This window comes from Arachis stenosperma, chromosome 3 (genome assembly GCF_014773155.1).
Source record: "Arachis stenosperma cultivar V10309 chromosome 3, arast.V10309.gnm1.PFL2, whole genome shotgun sequence".
In the NCBI taxonomy this organism is placed as follows: Eukaryota; Viridiplantae; Streptophyta; class Magnoliopsida; order Fabales; family Fabaceae; genus Arachis; species Arachis stenosperma.
In genome coordinates, this window is record NC_080379.1 from 6,072,193 (window position 1) to 6,095,466 (window position 23,274).

The 23,274-nt window shown below is 39.1% G+C and overlaps 2 protein-coding genes across 2 annotated transcripts; both read right to left on the reverse strand.

Annotated features, from left to right (window-relative positions):
* Positions 1-313: 313 nt before the first annotated feature.
* On the reverse strand, positions 314-1,589 carry LOC130966413 (actin-depolymerizing factor 5-like). The gene is made up of 3 exons (XM_057891212.1): positions 1,476-1,589; positions 1,140-1,399; positions 314-964 (listed from the first exon to the last, which is right to left on the reverse strand). Exons 1-3 carry the CDS (start codon positions 1,494-1,496, stop codon positions 814-816), a joined length of 432 nt encoding a protein of 143 aa, XP_057747195.1. The 5' UTR covers positions 1,497-1,589; the 3' UTR covers positions 314-813.
* Positions 1,590-19,542: 17,953 nt separating this feature from the next.
* LOC130966147 (uncharacterized) lies at positions 19,543-23,105 on the reverse strand. Its single transcript, XM_057890915.1, has 3 exons — positions 21,854-23,105; positions 20,737-21,082; positions 19,543-20,325 (listed from the first exon to the last, which is right to left on the reverse strand). Exons 1-3 carry the CDS (start codon positions 22,831-22,833, stop codon positions 20,062-20,064), a joined length of 1,590 nt encoding a protein of 529 aa, XP_057746898.1. The 5' UTR covers positions 22,834-23,105; the 3' UTR covers positions 19,543-20,061.
* Between the last annotated feature and the right edge of the window lie 169 nt (positions 23,106-23,274).

Sequence of the window (23,274 nt, forward strand, 5' to 3'; positions counted from 1 at the left end):
CCTCTGCCTCTCGCTACCCAAAAATAAAAAAGGGAAAAAAGGGGGGGGGGGGGGGTTAAAGTCAAAAGTAGAAAAAAAGCTCAATCTAGAAAACAATTCATTTATTAATAAATTTAATACATAGATGTATCTAATCTAACACCTACATTTGACTTATTAAGGGTTTCCGACGGATGCTTAATTAGTATTAATTAATTTAAAATTCGTATTATATGTCATACATAAAAATATTACTCCCACTCTATGAGTAGAGGCAGCAACCATTGTGGAATGTGGACTAAACACTAAGAAACCCAAAGTAGCAAAGTGACAATTAAGGGATAAGGATGAATATATATAAGAATGCAAAAGCATTAATTACATATGTGGCAAGGCATAAACTTTGCTTGTCAAAAGTTATATGCTAATAATGCATTCCTTCCATTGAACAATTGTGTTTCATGATTAAAAGAGATTACAGCCAAAGTTTTGATGTCCTCATCATACACCCGACACTCATATTTTACACATAAATAACTCAATTATTATATCATGACACTAAAGATGGAAGATTAATTAGATGCCACCCCCACTCACATTATTATTCACAATGGTCCCAGATTCAAAGCTAGCTAAGAAGGGAGGGGGTGGCACATGGCACACAGTCATTGGCTTAGCTTGGAGTAATTGTAATTTAATTTACCCGCTTGATTTAATAAAAGAGAGTGAGATTGGTGGATTAATTGATTAGCTTTGGGACATAACATAAAGTAGTCCCATATTTTCAGACTGAAAAAAGATAAAAAAGAAAAGAAAAAAAGGGCATACTTTATTTTATTTAGCCCTGTCTTGAATTACATCGAATCCCATCTCAGCTGGATCCGTGGCCTGAAGCTCATAGCTGATTCCATCCAATGCTCTTCTCAGACCATCCTTCGATGTTGCATATAGAATCTTAGCTCTTATCCTTGATGCCGTTGGCGACCTGCACGAATTTCAAGTGAGGTCAGATCAGATTGAGTCTAATAATTATTCAAATTTTTGATAGAAAAATGTTAGAAGACTGTCACAATTTATTATTTTTAACCATCAGTTAAATATGACTAAAAATAATAAATTTTGATGGTCTTCTAAAATTCGTCATTCTGATAAACACATACCATGCAATGAAGAATATCTTGCTTTTGCGGCAGTTATCAACCGTGACAAAATCGAAGTCGAAGACGGCATATCTGCAGTCGTCTTTAGGCAAGGAAGCGGCAAGATCGGCATAGCCCTCGCCGGGAGCACCGACCTTGTCGACTTTGACAAGCCTTGAGCCTTCATCGATCTTGAACACTATGTATCTGTGAACCTTCTTCCACTTCATCTCCATGAATGAGTTCTTGCACTCATCCGTCACCCACATCCCTGTTGTCGCCTATATAAACCAAACAAATTAAAAAACTTGAAGAAATATTGCAGATGAGTGAGAAGAGAAGAAGTGGAGGAGTTACCATCTTGAATGCCATCGCCATTTTGATGAGTTGAGAGGATCGGAGGAGGAGGACCAAGGAATTTAAGTATATCAAAGTGTTTGCTTTTTTCTAAGTTTGTCTGAGTGGGTGAGGTGGAATATAGGCATATATATAATGAGAAAGTGGTCGATAATGCCACTGTTATTTCTTTGAATTTACAGTTATATCCTCGATTCTGCCCCTTGTTTTATAAGCTTGGACTTATTGAGAAGGACTACTAAATAATGTTAACATGTACAACCAACAACAAATAATAATGCTAAGTGAAAATTTCTCTTTTCATATTAATTATTTGATAAAATATACCTCAAGTAAAAATAACTTTTCAGCCTTTAGTTCTATATTGGTTATGCAAAAAAAAAAAAAACTTTTCCCTAGAGTTTTTGTTTTTCTTGTATATATACTATATACATTTTTATTTGTTGATGCTTAAAAGAATGTTATGCATGCAATAAAAATAGAGAAAAGGATCGTTTCTGTTTATTAAAAGGGTGGGAAAATGAATCTATTTGAGTGCATATGAAATCTTGATCAGAAGTACGAAGAGGAAGGCATTTCTTTCACAGTGCTCGGGAATCGGAATTCCAACGTCCTATTTGAAAACAGAGTATTATGTGTAACATTAAGCATTTAATTTAGGAAAAGGATAGGTGGTCTCACATGTTTCTTACTCTCAACTTTTAGTTCTTGATTCATAAATTAAATTTAAAGCTTTTTATATTGTTATCATTTAAAATTTCATATATATATATATATATATATATATATATATATATATATTTATATTTATATTTATATTTTATTACTTATTTTATTTACACTGGTTGCAAAAAAAAATAAAAAATACATACATAGAATCTGATACGTCACCCTTATCCTCGGTTGCACAGTAAGCTCGGCACGTGCATCATAAAGCTCGGTCCCGTATCAGCCGTCCGAAAAGCTCGGCATATGATCAGGACCAATGCAGCATCACCCAGCTGAAAATAAGAAACGTGCTCAGCTGATTTACAGCACCTAAACAGAATATCATAACCAACCTATAAACTAGGACTAATCCATATGAAAACGGTAAAACAATCTCTATAAATCCGGACTAATAGTCTCGGCTGAGATCAGGTTCTATCACCCTCAGTCTCTTACCCTTTACTCTAAACTCACTTAATCACTATCTCTCTTTTCTGAGATTATTACTAACTTGAGCGTCGGAGTATCTTTTGCAGGTATTCCCGCCGCGGTGTTTGATCTTGGCCGACGTAAAGCTCTTCCTCACGGCTGACGACTTGCTCGGAAGTGCTTAAACTCGGCCTCCCAGTGTTCGGACGAATCACTTGGCGCCCACCGTGGGGCCCGGAGTACATCTAACCCCACTTTTTTCTTTGTTTAGTCTTCTACCCTATTTTGCAGGATTCCCGATCCTCGAACATGGCTGACAAGGAAAGCCCACAACTCTCACAGGATGACCTCCTAGCTCGAATCGCCGAGCTGCAGGCGGAAGTACGAAGAATAGCCGAGTTGTCTACGCAGAACAATGGAGAAAGCTCCAAAAACTCGGCTCAAGGTGCTACAGATCCCTTGAACATCGCCCCGCCAAAGGAGAAGCTCACCCTCGACAACCCCTTCTCCGAGGAGATCACAAATTATCAGATGCCGAAAAACTTTACTCTCCCGACCGCACTGGAACCGTACAAAGGGTTCGGCGACCCCCGAGCCCACATAAAGAAGTTCCAGTCAATGATGTTTTTCAACGGCCCTAAGAACGAGCCCGTCCTTTGCCGAGCATTCCCAACCTACCTCGACGGTGCTGCATTGCTCTGGTTCTCCAAACTCCCTGAGGGATCAATTTCCTCTTTTGAAGATCTTGCCAGATCATTCATCGATTACTTTGCCGCGTCAAGAATCTACGTGCACGGATCGGACTATCTCGGCACCATCAAGCAAGGCCAGCATGAGAGCCTGAAAGACTACCTGACCAGGTTCGCTGACGCCACCATGGAGATCCAAGACTTGGACCCAGCTGTTCACCTGCACGCCCTCAAAGCCGGACTCAGACCTGGTAAATTCCGGGAGACCATCGCCATAACAAAGCCGAGGACCCTGGAGGAGTTCCGAGAAAGGGCGGCAGGTCAAATGGAAATCGAAGAACTTCGAGAAGCCCAAAAATCTGACAAACAACCAAATCGAAGAGACGAAGAAAGAACTTTCAGATCGCCAGTCAATAGGGACAGTAAGAAACCCTCCAATCCTGCTTCAAAGTACAACACATACACCAGATTCAATACCAGAAGAGAAAACATTATCAGAGAAATCCTCAACGCCAAAATCATAAAACCACCAGCCCGAGCAGGAAACTACCAGGACCAAAGGTTCGTGGATAAGACAAAGCATTGCGCTTTCCACCGAAAATTCGGCCACACTACGGATGACTGCATTGTCGCGAAAGATCTCCTGGAAAGGCTAGCACGCCAAGGACTCTTGGACAAATATATCGAGACCCGAAAGGGCAGAGGAGGAAATTTGGACAGAATAGAGCATAAGCAAGCAAGGGCCGACGACAAAGAAAAGAAGTCGACGCCTGATCCGCCAAGAGGAGTCATCAACCATATATCAGGGGGACTCGCAGGCGGAGGAGAAACAAGCTCGGCCAGGAAAAGGAGCTACAGAGCAATGTTGGCAATCGAAGGAACCATACAACCGAGGATGGACAAAGAACCAGATGCCCCAATATCCTTCACCCAAGCAGATTTCAAATCGGCAAGCCCTAACCTCGACGACCCCGTGGTGATTTCAATCCAAGTCGGAGAACTGTTGGTAAGAAAGACATTATTAGATCCAGGTAGTAGTGCTGATGTTTTATTTTACTCTACCTTCACAAAAATGAAATTATCTGAAAAATTAATACGACCTTCCTCTGGAGAGCTAATTGGGTTCTCCGGAGAGAGAGTCCCTATCATGGGACACATATGGCTAAAGACCACAATGGGAGAAATCCCTATGTCAAAGTCAATGGATATTCAATACTTAATAGTAAACTGTTACAGCCCTTACAATATTATACTCGGGAGACTTGCCTTGAATATATTCAGGGCAATGGTGTCCACATTACACTTGTGTGTCAAGTTCCCAGTGCAGGAAAACAAGATCGCTACAGTACACGCCGATCATCGAGAAGCTCGGCAATGCTACAACGCTAGTTTAAAACCAGTCCAAACAAAGCAGGAAGCTCGGCCCCAAGTTCAAGCAATTCACACGTCCGCCAGCTCGACAACACTAGCCGACCTAGACCCTAGGGAAGACCTCGGCGAAAGACCTCGGCCAATGGACAACCTTCAACAAGTAACACTAACAGCAAACGAGAAGCAATGCACATATGTTGGAGAAGCGTTAGAAGGGGCAGAACGAGCAAGACTCATTCAAACACTGCGTAAGAACGCCGACCTCTTCGCATGGACACCAGATGACATGCCCGGAATAAACCCCGAAGTCATCTGCCACAAGCTAGCAATCGACAAAACAATCCGACCAGTCGCACAGAAGAAAAGGAACCTCGGAGAGGAGAAAAGACAAGCAGCACTTGAAGAAACCCAAAAGCTCCTCAATGCAGGTTTTATCAGAGAGATTCGCTTCACCACATGGTTGTCCAACGTGGTAATGGTAAGGAAGAGTTCAGGTAAATGGCGCATGTGCGTCGACTTTACAAACTTAAATAAAGCCTGTTCTAAAGATGCATACCCATTGCCTTGCATTGATAAATTAGTTGATAATGCCTCTGGTTTCAAAGCTTTGAGTTTTATGGATGCATACTCTGGCTATAACCAGATTCTGATGCACCCAGAAGACCAAAGCAAAACGGCTTTTATAACAGAACATGGAAACTTTTGTTACAAGGTAATGCCCTTTGGCCTAAAGAATGCAGGTGCGACGTATCAAAGGCTAATGGACAAGGTATTCCAACGACAGATAGGCCGCAATATGGAGGTCTATGTAGATGACATGGTAGCAAAAACACCTTTGCAGGGGTCGCATTGTGACGACCTAGTAGAAATCTTCAGGCAACTCCGAACATATAACATGAGACTCAACCCAGACAAATGTGCGTTCGGAGTACAAGGAGGGAAGTTCCTTGGGTTCATGTTAACATCTCGAGGCATCGAGGCCAACCCAGAAAAATGCAAGGCCGTACTGAACATGACAAGCCCAAAAACGGTAAAGGAAGTCCAACAACTTGCAGGACGAATAGCTGCCCTGTCACGCTTCCTACCTGCAGTGGCAAACCGATCTTATCACTTTTTCCAGACATTCTCTAAAGGCAAGAAGTTCAACTGGACAGACGAATGTGAGAACGCTTTTACCGAACTTAAACAACACCTCACATCACCACCAATCCTCCAAAGACCAGAGACAGGTAAGCCGCTGTACTTATACCTATCAGTATCTAACCATGCTATAAGCTCGGTTTTAGTAACAGAAACAGGAAGAAGCCAAAGCCCAGTATACTTCATCAGTAGGGTGCTACAACCAACAGAAACACGGTACCCAAGGATAGAACAACTGGCGCTAGCACTAATCACAACAGCAAGAAGATTGCGACACTATTTTTAGAGCCACACAATCATAGTACGAACAGACCAACCATTAAGGCAGATACTAACCAGACCCGAGCTCGCCGGCAGACTAATAAAATGGTCGGTCGAGCTCTCCGAGTTCGACATTCAGTACGAATCAAGGAAAACACTGAAGTCACAGGTGCTAGCCGACTTTATATCAGAAATGACCAATGACACACATAATACAGAAGTCAGTTGGACCATACATGTAGATGGAGCGTCCAACAAAGAAGGCAGTGAAGCTGGGATATTACTCAAAGAGGGAAGCAAAGTGGTGGCCGAGCAATCACTACAGTTCCGCTTCAACGCAAGCAACAATCAGGCGGAATACGAAGCCCTACTTGCTGGACTAAAGCTCGCCCTACAACTACAAATACCTCGAATAACAGCCTACTGCGACTCTTCACTAGTGGTACATCAAATAAAAGGTGAATTCCAGGTAAAAGATCCTTTGTTAGAGAAATATTGGCTCATAACAAAGGATCTAATTTCAAAATTTAAAGAATTTGATATTATTCATGTAAACCGAGAACAAAACACCAGGGCCGATGTGTTATCTAAATTAGCCACAACTCGGCAAGCCGAAAACACATCGGCACTGTCCCAGCTAACACTTGACAAACCGAGTTTTGAGCAGGATACAATCCTGAGTATTACACAGGTCCCAGATTGGCGAACACCTTTTCTCAATTACATCAACACAGGCACTATACCAAATGACGAGCCGAACTTGCCGCTCTTCCGACGAAGAGCAAGCTTTTATACAGTGCTCGGAGACACTCTATACAGACGAGGACATTCACAACCATTGCTCAAGTGCATCAGCAATAAGGAAGCCGAGGATGTTATGGCCGAAACGCATGAAGGAGTCTGCGGCAACCATATCGGCGGCCGAGCATTAGCAGCAAAGATCTTGCGAACAGGATATTATTGGCCGACGATAAAACGGGACTGCATCTCCAAAGTTAAGGCATGTGATAATTGTCAAAAGCATGCCACCCTCTCGGAGACCCCAGCCGAAGAACTCCATACCATAGAGGTAAGCTGGCCTTTCGACAGGTGGGGATTAGATATCCTCGGACCTTTCCCGAAAGCGCCAGGCCAGGTAAAGTTCCTTTTGGTTTCAATAGATTATTTTTCTAAGTGGATAGAGGCACAACCACTAGCACACATAACGGCAGAAAAAGTGCGATCTTTTCTATGGAAAAATATCATATGCAGATACGGTATCCCAAGAGAGATAATCTCGGATAACGGGAGACAATTTACAGATCATAAGCTCGCCACCTTTCTAACAAACTTCAACATCAAACATCATTTCAGCTCAGTAGAGCACCCGCAAACTAACGGACAAGTTGAATCGGCTAACAGAATTATCTTGCAGGGGTTAAAGAAAAAGCTCGGCGACGCTAAGGGAGAATGGGCCGACCTCATTCCAGAAATTCTATGGAGTTACAATACCACCATTCAATCTACCACAGGAGAGACTCCTTTCAAACTGGTATATGGCGCAGAGGCACTTATCCCAGTAGAGGTCAGCGTCCCAACATTAAGGACCGAGCTCTATGATGAAACAAATAACCTACAAGCTCGGACAGCCGAGTTGGACCTTGTAGAAGAAGAAAGAGATATTTTCGCCATAAAGCAACGAGCCAGAAAACAATATCTAGAGCAAAGACACAACAGAAAAGTAGTTCACAGGACTTTCAACAATGGAGACCTCGTACTCAGATGCACAGAAGAAGCCCGGAAACCTCCGGCACATGGCAAGCTGGTGGCAAACTGGGAAGGGCCTTTCCGAGTTCTCCAAAGTCTCGGAAAGGGGGCTTACAAGCTCGAAACCCTTCAAAGAGATCAACTTCCAGGAACATGGAACATCGCCTCCTTAAGGAAATATCAGTCATGATATAATCTGTAATTTGCGAATGATGGTACTCTTTTTCCCATCCGAAGGTTTTCTCCCAGAACACATGGGTTTTACTCGGAGAGGGTTTTAACGAGGCCGGACGCAACGAATCATTGTACTCATACAACTTAATGAGCAATCAAAACGATTCTCATTTTGACAGTTAACATACATTTCAGTTATTAAACACTCCAAATAATCCGAGCATACTCCTCGGAACCCTAACATCACAATCCGAGCTCATTCCTCGGAAAACCTCCACCACAAAAACAAGTCAAAATTTCTTCTAACAAACATACTAATCCGAGCTTCATACTCGGAATTCAACATGCGCATGCCGAGCATAATACTCGGACAAGTACGCACCAACATTTTCTACATTGGTCCCTACCACGCATTCTAACGAATGAACATTTAAATTTAATCCGAGCTCAATACTCGGAGAACAACGCGCACATTCCGATAATAATACTCGGAGAAGCACGTGCAAAATACAACAAACAGGTTATCTCGAGCGAAGCCTAAGGGATAATCAAAACAATACATTAAAGCTGCTACTATTCTAAATCAATAGATCAACCAAACAAGGAATGGCTTCAACCACCATCAATAAACACAAAGCAGTCGTTTTTCTCATTACGGCACACCAATATGGTTTAACCAAAATATATATCACATTAATCAAAGCTATTTGTTTCAAACCGAGCTATACACTCAGAACACAGAACATCACTGTTAAACATTCAGGAAAAAAGTTCAAAGACAAAATAGCAACAAGCTCCGAAAATACCCAACAAACATTAACAAGACAAATGCTAAAAAACTACTCTATTTTATCGCCTATGCTGGATCCCTCACTCTCACTTCCAGCAGCACCTTCATCTTCTACAAGTTCACCATCAACAACAACCTTCATAACATCGAGTTTTGAAGGATCAGCCTCGGGATACAACACCTTGACTTGAGAAACAGCGCGATCGAAACCTTGGGCAAAGGCCTCATAAACCCCGCTCTCTAACTCTTTGATCCGAGCAGACAACTGATCGACCTCAGACTTCGTGTTCTTCAAAGAAGCCTCGTGCAGTTTCCGCTCCTCAGCAAATTCAAGCTCTCTCTTCTCAATAGAGGAAGACAGCTCAACAATTTTTTCATCCTTTTTCTGGATAATTCCAGATAACTCTTCAACACGAGTAGTCTCTTTTTCCTCCCGCTCTAAAGCAAGTTCCTGAGATCGACCAATAGCAACAATGCGAGCGCCAATCACCTACAAAATAAGAAAGTAAATAAATAAGCACCAGCCAGAATTCAAAAAGAACAACAAAGTAACCTATACCTGCAGAAACCGACTGACACCTGCTCGACCAACATCATCAATCCTCTTCATATCATCGGGAAAACAGCAGAGCTCGTCAGCCATGACACCAAAAGGATATAGCCTCGCCCACAAAGATCTGCCATGCTCGTCCTCATCATACCCATGAAGCTTCTTCTGCGATTCATAAGCAGACTCCACCATTTGTAGTATTAGTGATGACTCTCCCTTACCATCCAGCACTTCAGCAAGGCTACCTTTGCCTTGTCCCCTCTTTCGCTTCGACCTCGGCCCAGGACCATATTGGGCCACCACAGCAGCAGGCCCTTTCCCCACGTTAGATGAAACTTCTCTCTCGCTTTTCCTACGCTGATTGAAATAAGACTTCAACCCGGCAGTGGTAATCGCAGGAGCCTTCTCAGCTGCAACATTGCAAACAACCAACTCAGATAAAACAAAGAAAGACAGAGACACAAAAGCAAACACAACAAAACACAATTACCTATATGATCGTAAACAGCTTGCCTATTGGTATCCCACTTCAACATCTCGGCAACTGACAACAAACCCTTCGGACCCAAAGACTTATAAACAAGAAATCCATAACAATGTCATCTTCCAGTAACCTATCATCTACATCCAGGGCCTGGTAAGGCTCGGCACACCAAAACAAAGGAAACCTTTCAACCAAATGCTCGTTCAGGTAAAAAGGAAACTCCTCAGGCACACTCCTAACTTTAACAAACATCGATTTGAAATCCTTAAATGAGGATTTGTACAGACCAAACACTGCCCGACGAGGATAACTACTAAGATTCACCCACAAATCCCTATTCACCCCTTTCGCCTGAAATAAAGAAAAAAACAGCCTAAGAGATGGCGGACGATCTAACAGCTCCATCAATACTTCAAACGCCCGAACTAAACCCCAAGAGTTAGGGTGAAGTTGCGTCGGGGCACAATTCAGCCAGTAGAGAACCCCACACTCAAACTCAGTGAAAGGAAGCTTCACCCCCAATTCAGTAAAAAGGCAACTATACATATAAAAATAAGACCAATCATCTAGTCGGTCACAAACACGATCCTCCTTACCACAAGGTAACAACTCAACCCTAATATTACTACCAGGCCTAACCCAAAAATCCGACCCCAATAGCTTCACAGATTCTTCATCATCAAATTGGGACTTATGTTCCCTTACTCTAACGTCAACCCAGTCATACAAGCTACCCACATTACATTTCTCCATCAGAAACAAGGAAAGAAAAAAAGGCAAGAAGATGAAGACAAAAGAAGAAAAGAATCAACACTGACCTTGCTTGCTCATTTTTCAGACACGGAGAAGAAAAGGACCTTAATCCCACAATACAGCAGTTGGAAAAGAAAGAGAATGTACAAGTAACATAAGAAACGGTTACTCACCCTATACATTTAATTCAAAGTGGCAAAAAAGAGGGAGGCATTAAATCCACTGCAAAATCCAATGGACAGGGGTGCCTAGAGAAGCGGAGCGGTTTTCACATCAATCATATCAATGGCGCAAAATTCGAAGCCATTTACAAACGTTCTGCATTCCCAGCAGAACTAAGCCGAGCTTGGGGGCTACAAGGACTATAGGCGACAAACAAAACTCGAGAACCGAGGATTGCGATATTCTTGGTCCGAAAGCTCGCCTTAGTCCTGTCCACACCAAGGCAAGCTTGGGGGCTATGATACGTCACCCTTATCCTCGGTTGCACAGTAAGCTCGGCACGTGCATCATAAAGCTCGGTCCCGTATCAGCCGTCCGAAAAGCTCGGCATATGATCAGGACCAATGCAGCATCACCCAGCTGAAAATAAGAAACGTGCTCAGCTGATTTACAGCACCTAAACAGAATATCATAACCAACCTATAAACTAGGACTAATCCATATGAAAACGGTAAAACAATCTCTATAAATCCGGACTAATAGTCTCGGCTGAGATCAGGTTCTATCACCCTCAGTCTCTTACCCTTTACTCTAAACTCACTTAATCACTATCTCTCTTTTCTGAGGTTATTACTAACTTGAGCGTCGGAGTATCTTTTGCAGGTATTTCCGCCGCGGTGTTTGATCTTGGCCGACGTAAAGCTCTTCCTCACGGCTGACGACTTGCTCGGAAGTGCTTAAACTCGGCCTCCCAGTGTTCGGACGAATCAGAATCGATATAAATAACATATTTTTGTTAAATATCTCGTCAACAAATAAAATATGTTATAAGATAAAAACGTTCACACTATTCATACTATTTACATATGGAAGAGGGAGATGAGCGCGGAGGGAGTGGTAGTGGGGTTTCCTGAGGATGGGATACAATGAGATATCTAGCGATATTGAAAGAAGGAATAAGGAAAAGTATAGAAACCAACTTCTTAATCAGCCAACTTAAACAACTAAATTAATTATATTAATTTTAATTTATTTTAGTAAATTATAATTTAAATAATTGTTATTAATGATTATTTTAAAAAATTAGGATTTAGTATTTATCGCGCACGAAAAACGTAATTAACGTGATTTATGGTTCCGTTATCGTGCCATCTTCTTTTACATTCTGAGAGTTCCATCTCGTTAATGATTACGTTTTTTTTTTCTTCAAGTAGGTTGTATTTGGTTAGTCTTATGTAAATGTTTCTTTTGTATACTAAGTGGATGTTATTTTTTCCAATTGATTGGATGTTTCTGTGACGGAATTGATGTTATTTGAGAGTATAAAAAAGAAGTTTTTTTGTAATTATTTTTTGAAGCACCCAATGTCAAAACTAAAAAAGATAGCCATAGCTCCGCAATTTAATCTCTTCCATTTATTCATTGATTTCATTGAATAAGTTGCTCTTAGTTCACTAACACAAGTCACAAACAATTTATCTAACAAATATTGAAAGAAACATCCCAAACTCTGTCGAAAGAACATTCGGAGATTTTAGAAGAAAACACCAGTTAACTAACAGATAGTCATCGATGAGCGATTCTAGGAAAAACATTAACATAGGAAGAAACATGTGAAATCCTATGCGAAGAAACATCCATTTTCTCAGTAAAGGAACATCCGAAAACCCAGTTCAAGCCGTTGAAAAATTCAAGCAAAAAGTCAAAAGAAATGGCAAGAAGAGGTGTTAGAAGGCCCGACTTAGGATTGATGGAGGGCGTGGTTAGGCGTGAGGCCGCCAGTGACTACCGGAGATCCTTCTCGTGGTTGTTGATGTCCAAAATGCACGACGTAGGGGAGGGTTCGAGACGAACGGCGGCGTTGCTTGCAAGGAGCACGGTAGCGGCACAAAGAAGGTGCAACTTGGAGGTGGGTGTTCACGACGTCGCAAGCTTAGAAAGACGATGAGTCCATGCCGACGAGGTTGACCCGAGTCCGAACCAGCGAATGGAAGGGATGAGAAGCGTTGTTGACCACGACGGCATCCTCGAATGTAGTGGTGATGTCGTCTATTTAGGAGGCGAAGATGACGACACGTAGCGGCGTTGTTGAGGACAACATTGACGGCGTGAGGAAGAGGTCTGCGATGCGCCGCAGTTTGCTGGAATTTGAGCGACGGGACAGAGATAGAGAGGTGAGGAACAACAGTGGTAATGTTATTAGGGTAAATTAGGGCAAATGAAATATAATTAGGGTAAATGGGGTGGTGGGGGATGATTTTTTTTTTTTTTGTGGTGGGCTTTGGAGTCCAACCCAATAAGGGTTGGCAGGAGTTGGCTGATCCCTTATTAGTTCCCTAGTATTATTCAAGGAATAAAGGAGAGAGTGGGGGTTGGGTATTTCTGGTGTTGTGGAGGGGGGTAAGGGTATTGGTACGGGGAATGTAGGATTGAATGGTGAGATATCTTCGAAGACCTTATTTAGGGACAAAGTTATTGGTTCTACTGTTTCAGGGCTTTGAGGGTCACGAAATCTTTGGTGGGTAATAAGATGGTGACTATTACAGCAAGGAACGGGGAGTCTGGTATCCCTTGGGTCCGATTTATGCTAGAGGTTCGTGCAGCGTGAACCGAACCTTATGGTTCTTGGGAAGCGGTTTAGCTATATCGCCATCACTTTAAAAGTGTTTGGATAACCAAGGGTGGCTATGAAATTTTAGATGTTGAGTCTGGCTACTTCTTGGTGAAGTTTGATCTTTTAAAAGATCTTGATCAGGTTCTGTTAGTGGGGCCATGGATGATTTACGGATAGCTATGTCACCGTCAAACCATGGAGCACCTTCTTCAAGCCCTTTGAGAATTTCTTCGGATCGACATTGGTGTGGATTCGGATATGGTATTATGATGAGGAAGATGCGTCGGATAACGGCTACCATTAGAACATCAATCCGTGTGGACTTAGCTACAAAGTCAGCGAAAAGGAGCAAGTATGCGAGGGATTGTGTTCAAATAAATTTGGATCAACCTGTGATTACAAAGATTGGAGTGGACGATGAAATTTATGATGTGAAATATGAGCATCTTCATCTGATATGCTCGAAATGTAGCTGCTACGGGCATATTGACAAGGACTGTGATAAGGGGAAGCACACAGAATCTGCTTGTGTCGATAACATGGTGGAGGGATTGCGGGTGTCTCCAATGAGCAAGCCATCGGAACCATCGCTGGTAACAAATCCTCATTGAAAAATGATAAAGCTCCAACTTTCGAATTTGGTTCTGTTTCCGGAAAGGAGGCACCGGTTATGGAAGGACCAGATTCCATGCAGGTGATGAGGGGTGGGTCAAAGTGAATAGAAAAGGAAATAGCAAGATGTCCCAATCTTCCACAGGGCCATTACAAAATGGCACTAAGACTAGGAGCATTGCTGGAGAAAAACCAAGTCTTTCTTCACTTGGGCTTGAGGATAAGTCTTCTTCTACTCCTTTAAGGCCCAGTGTTGGAACCAATACTGATGCCAAAAGGGTATTTTAATGAGATTGTATGTTCGGATTAGGTTATGAGTGGTAATTTTTATTCTTCTCGCAGTACTTCTTTGTTAGATGCTCTAAATTTTTGCAAACTTTTTTATTTAGCTACTTTCGGATGGATGTTTCCTTGGTTTCAAAGAACTAAGGGGTTTACAGAGATTGCTAAAAGGCTTAATAGAGTATGTAGCAATGGTGACTGAAAGTTACTTTTTTTGGAGACTTATCCTGAGATTCTGTGTCACCTTCACTCAGATCATTGCCCTTTTTTAGTTCGGTGCCTCGGAGCCTCGATGAAGAGGGGTGTCAGACCTTTCAGATTTCAGGTGGCATGGGCATTTCATATGGAGTATAAACCATTAATAAAAAATATGGAACAGAATTTCTGCTGTAAGGTGTATTCAAAGGAGTTTGAATTCAATTCAGAGTGCTTCGTCAAAGTTCAATTCTAAAGTCTTTGGAAACATTTTTGCTAACAAGAGAAATCTTGAATTTTAATTAGAGGCTGTTAAAAACAGCTGGAATTTAGTGATGATGCTAAATGAGGGAGAAAGAGGAGGATTTAAAGGTGATGCTGAATACTATTTTGATTCAAGAAGAATTATTCTAGTTCTAGAAGTCCAAGGAGCTGTGAGTGCGATATGAGAATCATAACACTAAATTTTTTCACTTACAGACTATCATTTGGTGGAAGGCCAATAAAGTTCACGTTCTTCTTATTGGTGATGGTTCTTGGGCTACGGATTAGAATGTTCTAAAATCCAAGGCTCTGAAATTCTACAAAAAGCTTTTTGTTCTACTGAGCAAGTTGATCTTTTGTGTTTGAAAGTGGTTCTGTCTCCTAAACTTAGTCAAGATGCTTGTGTTTCTCTTACTCAATTGGTATCCTTCTTGAAAGTTAAGCAAGCGGTTGATAGCATGAGTCCCTTGAAAGCTCTTAGTTCCGATGGGTTTCAAGCGTTTTTTTTTTTTCAAAGAGTATTGGGAGGTTGTTGGTCGGGATGTTTGATAAGATGTGCAACGTGCCTTTCTTGGTGGCCCTTTAAGTCTGTCCTTGGTTGAAGTTCTTATAGTTCTTATTCCCAATTGCGAAACTTCTAATACTTTCAAGGATTTTTTACCTATTAGCCTCTGCAATGTCATCTATAAGATCATCACGAAGGTCTTGGTTAACAGGTTGTGACCCTTTCTTGATAAAATAGTAAACCCTACTCAAGGGGTTTTATTCATGGTAGGGGTGCTCAGAAGATGCTACATTTTCTCAAGAAGATTAAGTTGAAAAAAGAGCCATTGCTTTCAAAATTGATTTGGAAAAGACATATGATCGAGTGAATTGGACTTTTATTGTAGAGCCTTTGGGTATTTTTGGCTTCCCCCAGTGTACTATTAATTTGATTATGAATTGCGTTCAAGCATCCAACTTATCCATCTTGTGAAATTGTGCGAAATTGGTTTCAGCCTAGGAAGAGACTTAAACAAAGGGATCCTATGTCGTTCTATCTCTTCGTTATTTGCATGAAAAAACTAGCTATCTTCATTAAAGTCCAAGTCAGTTTTGGAAACTGGAAGGTTGTGACTGTCTCTCAAGGTAGGCCGCAATTGTTACACCTTATGTTCGCTTATGACTTGCTCCTATTTTGTAAGGCGACTAGATCTCAAGTTCAGAATGCCATGAGAATTATGAATCTTTTTTATAAAGTTTCGGATATAAAGATTAATCTTGAGAAGTCAAAAGTTCTTTGCTCTAAGAATATATCCAATAGTCGAAGAGAGGTGCTATGAGAATTTCTCAAATTCAGTTGACGAAGAATTTGAAAAATATTTGAGTGTTAACATTGGACACCCACATTCTTCTAGTATATTTTTTTTTTTTTGCGAAAACTTTGTCCTATATTAAGTCTTTTATATGAAGTTCCATAATATTTAGAAGTTGTCCTAAGTTTAATTTCTTTTGAATTTTTTTAAATACTACATTTTTGAAAATATCATAATTTTTTAATGACAATATATATTATTTCTACACAATTATACTCTTTTTGTTCTTTTTAATTTGTCACTCTTATTTTTTAAATGAATAATTTATTATTCCTAAATTTCCAATTATAATTTTAATCAACAAATATATTATTTAAAATGACTATACTATTATCTTTTTTTTTTAATTTAATCAAATCCTATATATAATGAACAAATTTGTACGGCATAATTATATTTGTACAAATAACTTTGGATTTTCCTCTATATTAATTTACTACTGTAATAATATAAGATCTTATAATTGAATTTCGTTCGTTTGACTCAAACTTATATATATATATATTATGGTGCTGAAAGCAGCTGGCAGTGTTAGATAGGGGCACACATTGGAGACTGACATTCATTTCCTGGTGAGATTAATGATATTACATGACTCAATTAATTAACCAAATTAAAGTGGTGGTATAATAGTTGATTCTTCCTATACAATAAAAAGTGTGATGATGTTGTTGTGCGTCTACAATATCTAGATTGCACGACGGTTAGCTTAATTTCACAAGCAAAGCAGAGCAATGAAAGAGACAGCAGTAAATAAAATCAATTTCCCTAAGTAGACCATTGTGGATAATATGAACAATAAATTATATTTTAAGCCCATTAGATATGAATAAATTTAATTAAGTCAAAATTTAAATTTTAAAATTAAATTAATTTTTTTAACTTATTCAAAAAAAGTATTGTTTTTCTATACTTTTTCCAATAAAATCTATCAATCTAAAATTACTAGAATTAAAATGGGTAAATATCCATCCAGTCCTAATAAGTTTTGTCAAAAAATCATAAAATTTTTAACAAAAAAAAAATTAATTCTTGATATTTAATTTTATAAAACTAATTAGTCATTTCATTAATAAATTTTCTTTAAAACAAGCTTATATAATAGGTTAATCACTAATATATTTTTTATCTAATTTTTATAAATAAAAATAATTTAAAATTACTAATATTTTTACATAATAAATTTAACCAATATATTTAAAAAAATAATATAAAAATTTATAAAAAACTAAATGGCCTTAACAATTATTTCTAAAAAACAATGAAATTTCAAAAAAAAAATTGTCAATCTTAGTCGACTCTTAATAGATAAATTAACCGTTTAACATGTCATATAAATTTATTCTGTTAATATAAAAAAATATTAAAAAAAACTAACCAATTTTACAAAAATAAAATAAAAAATTGAAAAGATATACTTTTTTTTTCCTTGAAAACCTCATTGCCTTTTGAAATAATTTTTCTCAATTAAAATTAACCATAAGCTTAGGAGCATACCGACATTTAAGAAGCAATACTAAATATAACACATTGCACTATACATTGACTATGCCGTGGTCCCATCTCGGATCACAAACCACACATTCTCTTTTTTGAGTTTCTGAAAATAGTCTTTGCGTGAAAGTAAAGCATAGAAGGTAGTGGTGGTAAAAGAAAAAAAGAAAGTTTTTGTGATTAACAAATTAGTTCATGTACGTCTCTCCAATCACCAATCAGATCGTTTTTCCAACCTGCTCATCATTATATGCTTGTTTCTTTTATTATTATTATATTCCCTGGATCGAGATTTCATAGAATTTCGACGAATTTGTCTAATAAAACGAAGCACAAAGAGTTAACCCCGCAACCAGTTGATATAGAATTCGGTGGAAATTATCACATGCAATGACTCATATATAATGAATCTAATTTAGTTGTTTGTGCTTGGCATTATGTTGGATCATGGTGATGAATTGGAGGTTACAATAAACACTAAAAGCCAGCATGAGAGGCTATGTTGGTGGATTGGGAGGCATGTATGTGTGATGGTTCATGGCATCGTTCATTTGTCCCTTTGCTACAAAATGGAAGATTTTCAACATTGTTGTGCATGCATTATGATGATGATGATGAACAATACCTACTTACTTTGAGACTAGCTACTACTATATTAATATGCATGGATTCACTCACTTTTGTGGTGCCTATTGATCCTCGGGATTTGACATAAGAAAATTAAAGATAATGATACAATTATACGCTGACTTTTTCTTCTTGTTTTGATCTTAAATTTATATGATGACATTTCATTCTTATTTGAGATAAATGTAATTTTATATATAGGCTAAGGCTACTTGTTCTAGAATTATCTATGTTGTAGATTAGATCCACGTGAGGAGACACAACAAATCATATGATAGCTAGGAAGAAGAGCTGAAGAGCATTGATCTCTATGAGTACCGGACTAGTTACTTCAATTTCGGATACCTTTGTTGAGAACCACATTGGTTGCTTATGCAATAAGTGGTGCAAATTAAAAGAGATATATATGGTTATGGACCACCCCATTAAGAAAGCTATTGGCCCTTGAAATGTCAGAATGCATTCACTGTTAGTTCCTAATGGGACTCAACTTGTCTTTGTTTATCAATTTATACTCTCAATTTGATGTTCAAAATTCAAACAATAGTATGCATTCAAAAACTATGATTGTATGATCAGTTGGTCACATTATACCTTTACAAACCTGCCAAGCAACCAGAAGCTTCTCTTTATCCTTTATATTTTTTTTTTGGACTAGCAAAGTTAGTTGGGTGAGTGTGTGTGTATGTATGTATATATAGACACACACATACCTGCAAGGCTGCAACATATTTCTTTTTCCTTTCTACTTTTGGATCTAAAGTGCAACAATTTCTTGAGGTGGGAATATGATCTAAAAACATATTGGCCCAACACTGGCCCATATTTGAACTACAGTGGGCCGAACCAATTTTAAAGGTCCCAATTTAACATCTAAAAAATTTTCATCTTCAAATATTGGGGAAAACCAACCTTTTATTGATTTACTTCCTGCCACATTGAGGCTTATTATTGCTGTTGACTGTAGAGGAATTATCCTAGGACAGTAGCCGCGTTGTAGTACCAAGAAAACTATATATATATATATATATATATATATATATATGGAGAAAAATGTTAGGGAACTATCTGAACCCAACAATGATTTATGCTTTGTATACCTATAAAATACAGAGTCTCATATTTTATATTTTCATTTTCATCTGTTCATTTTCTTTTTCTTTCGTTCTGGTATCAGAGCTTTTTCACCTTCTATAATAACATATTACATTGTTTTTCTACAAAAAGATTACATAGGTTTCGAATAATATAACTTGGGAGATATATGAACGAGTCAGAAATTGTCAAGCGTTGACAGCTTTCTGAAATAAGAAAAATAAGAAAGGAGTATCTATATTGTACATCAGTATCAGTATCTTGATTGTGTATCTAGTTACTGGTTCATTCTTAGAATGAAGTAATGCAGAAGACAAGTTGACAATAATGAGAAAACAAGAAAATAAGCAGAGTCATCCTTTCCCATTCATGATTCAACATATTTGCTGCCACATGAGATTGCTAGACTAAAATTAAGCTAACCATTCTTTTTCTTTGACATGTCTTGGATAAGAAGCAAATAAACGAAAGCACTACAAACTACAAAGTAGCACAAATTATGCTTAGTCGTTGAACAAAATTGTTTGATTTATGAGCTTCACTTGTGCTCTTCAGTCTTCACCCTTACAGAAGAAGTATAGTACATAGTTCAGGTTACATGGTAAACTTAAAGTCAGCATTCAAATCAACTTAATTTCCCTTGCTCTCTACAACTATAAATTATTAAACTACATTTCTAAAAGAAACACTCAGAAGTATGCACAATAGGCTCACACACAGCTCTAACTTAAGAATGCCCTCAAAGTAGCAATTCAAATGTCTCAAAACATTTGACTCCTAAGAAGAACTATTTACACACCTAGAATTCTTGTTACAACATTAGATTGTCTGCTACTCCTGCTAATGGGCAAGTGAACATAAACCTCATGGACATCTTGTTTGCAGACTTCTCCGCTATCACGATCTATGGCATAGCAGACATAAATTGAGTCGATTACAATGTCTAGTACATGCACAAAGAACCCCAGCACTATGATCAGCAGCAACCAAGCTAGCGCTGCTACTAGATATGAATCGGACCCAAGACTTGTTGTGGTCTTTAATATAACACATACCTGCTTATACAAAAAGAGAGATAGAAAACAATGAAAGCAGGAAAACAAACTAGTAATTGTTGGACCCCAACATATCATTTTTAAGATATTATAAGTCAAAGAGTTTCACAAGATGGTCACTAAGTTAAATTATCCTACATTGTTCATCTCATCCCCAAAAAACAAAAAACAAAAAGGAACAACAAACTGCAAAAGCGAAAGACCATAATTTATGGCTGTCAATTGAACATGGACAATGTTAATGGAAGGATATGCTGTTAGTTGTTATCAACATCCACAGGCTACAAGCATAAGAAAGCTCTTCAAGTATCTCATGCTTCAAGAGGATTGTTGAAATTTATATCTAGTTATGCATAGTAGCAAGCCTCTAATTGAAACAAGCATATAAAGAGAAATATCAACAAAACGCACCACAATTGTGTATATTGCCGACAGGACAAAGATAATTCCGGCCAGGATGCGAGATGAGATGGTCTCCACAAAAACAGCAGACAGAAGATTACGTCTTAGAAGTTCATATGTCATCCTTGCAGATGTGCAGTAAGCCTCACCAGTTATTGCGGCAAAGTTGATGGTAAACTTATTAAGAAAATCCACTGCTGCCAGGAAGGCATTCACACAGCATCGCAATATCAGGTTAACTATCCCCGGAGCATCCTCTTGTCTAGCACTATCAACCGCAGAACGAACCATTCGGACAACACACATAAGCAATCCTGACAAACATACGGTGCCAACAGAAGGACCAAAAGCATTTCTGCCAACCAAATTCTCATAGTCAATGTCTTTCTAACTGTAAAGCAACCATCTAACTATGCCTTTCTAAACGTAAATCAACTATTCAGTTCAACTCAATTGAACGCATATTTTCCTTTTTCTCTTCCTGTATCCTAATCAAAGAGTATGCTGCTTTGGGAATCACAAAAAATTTGCAAGTAGTAGGACACATCAAAAGACAACAAATTATTTACATTTCGCAACCAATCCATTTAAACAACTGATATTAACCAGAATTTACAAACGACAACAGAATTAACCAAAGATTCTCAAACTAAGCATTTTAACATTGGATGTACAACTTGATGGGGAAACATTATTATATCCGACGTCTTGCTATTTAGTACCAAAATAGGCAATACCAATAACAACAGAAAGACAATACTGAGATATTGAAGCCACACTGTTCATCGAATTGATCATATGATTTCTTCAGTACCAAGAATAATTTTCGTTATATTATAATCAAAATGCTCAATTCTGGTTAATCAACTACTCTCATCAAAGATTCAGCACATACTACTTATGCATTTTACAGGCAGGACAGGGGAATCAAGTTATCTGCTTTTACCATGAAAGAATACTATGATCATTTACTTCTATCAATCACCACACAGCATCAATGATCATGCCAACTAAATAAACAAAAATGCGCCTAAATTCCTCAACTTATTAATCAAACATCACAAGCAGGTAAAGTAAGCAAGCAAATGCAAAGAAACATGAGCACAACAATGATGTTTGTTTTCACCTTATAGAATTTGTAATACTCTTTCTTGGAACTTGATCATCCTTTGAGAAATACCAGTGAGCAATAGTCCCACTGATCACATAAACCTGCGCCTCAACCATCGCCGTTGCAGACCACAGCATAGTGAGTATTGCCAGCGCAAAATAAGCCGGCACCCAACTATCCTGCTTCCAAACACATCCAATTTCATCACCTTCCAAACCTTTCGGCACAACTTTGCCGTTAAACGTGGCAAAAACCATGAACACCACCATGGGAACATAGTAGAGCAGAAGGCCAATGGTCAAACAGGGTAGCACCCCGAACAAACCCAGGTTCCAAGAAAGCGCGTTTGATGCCACACCGATTATGCTGATTGTGAGCTCAACACGGTGCCAATTCGCAACGAGGATCCACACGATTACCCCAATCACGAGGAAGAGGAAGACGAGAACGAGAATGCGGTATACCATGGGGAAAACATCGCTACAAGTGGAGCTGACAGTGCAGACAACGAACCAGTAAACGTTGAGGAAGATGGGGATGACGATGAAGAAGGGGAGAGTAGCGTAGACAAGGTGTTTGGTGTAATGCTTGAGAAAAAGGAGGAGTAGCCAGCAAATGGGTATGCTGAGAATGAAGGTGATAACAAGAGTCCATGTCAAGTCCTCAACAAAATTGGAGGAATAGTATGTAGAATTGAGGGAGAGGAGGAAGTAGGTGGTGGAGGTGGAGGTGGTGCAGGTTTGGGTGGTTGGGTTGAAGGAGAAGGAAGAGAGGGAAGCAGGGTAGTTGGGGTTTCTGTGGAAGATGGAGAAGATGCCGAAGGCGAAAGTGGAAAGAGAGAAGAGGAGAAAGAGGATGAAGAAAGGAAGGTCCTTGAAGGAACGAGGGCCATGGTTGTATGATATGTGAATGAAGGATTCTTGTGAGTCAGGTGAGTGAGGTTCAAGAAGAGGGTGCGATGGGGAAGAGCTTGGGTCCTCGTTGTTGCTACCCATTGAACAAGATACTCTCTACAATTCAATTCACAAGACAACTGACTCACTCAGCTGTGTTTTCCCATGTTTTTGTTTGTCTTTCAATCCCAATTCCCAACACACAAATCTAAAACATGTCTGGAAGTCTCAAGATTTGTACATGTGTTGAGGTAGATTTACTTTTTGTGGAAAATTTTCCATATTTTTATTCAATTTTATAGAATACTTGAATTTAAAGGCTTGATTGAAGCTTGATTGTTCTGCCCTTTTTGTTTTCTCCATTTTTGTTCTGCCCTTTCAGGATATTCTCTTATTCGCCTATTATTATTATTATTATATTGATTTAAGGTTATAGCAAGGTTTGGTTAAGAACTGCAAAATCCATGTGCTATGAAAACTCAAGCTAATCTGGCTTTGCACTTTATGCCTCAGCCTCACGTTGTTTCAGTCTGGATATATCCA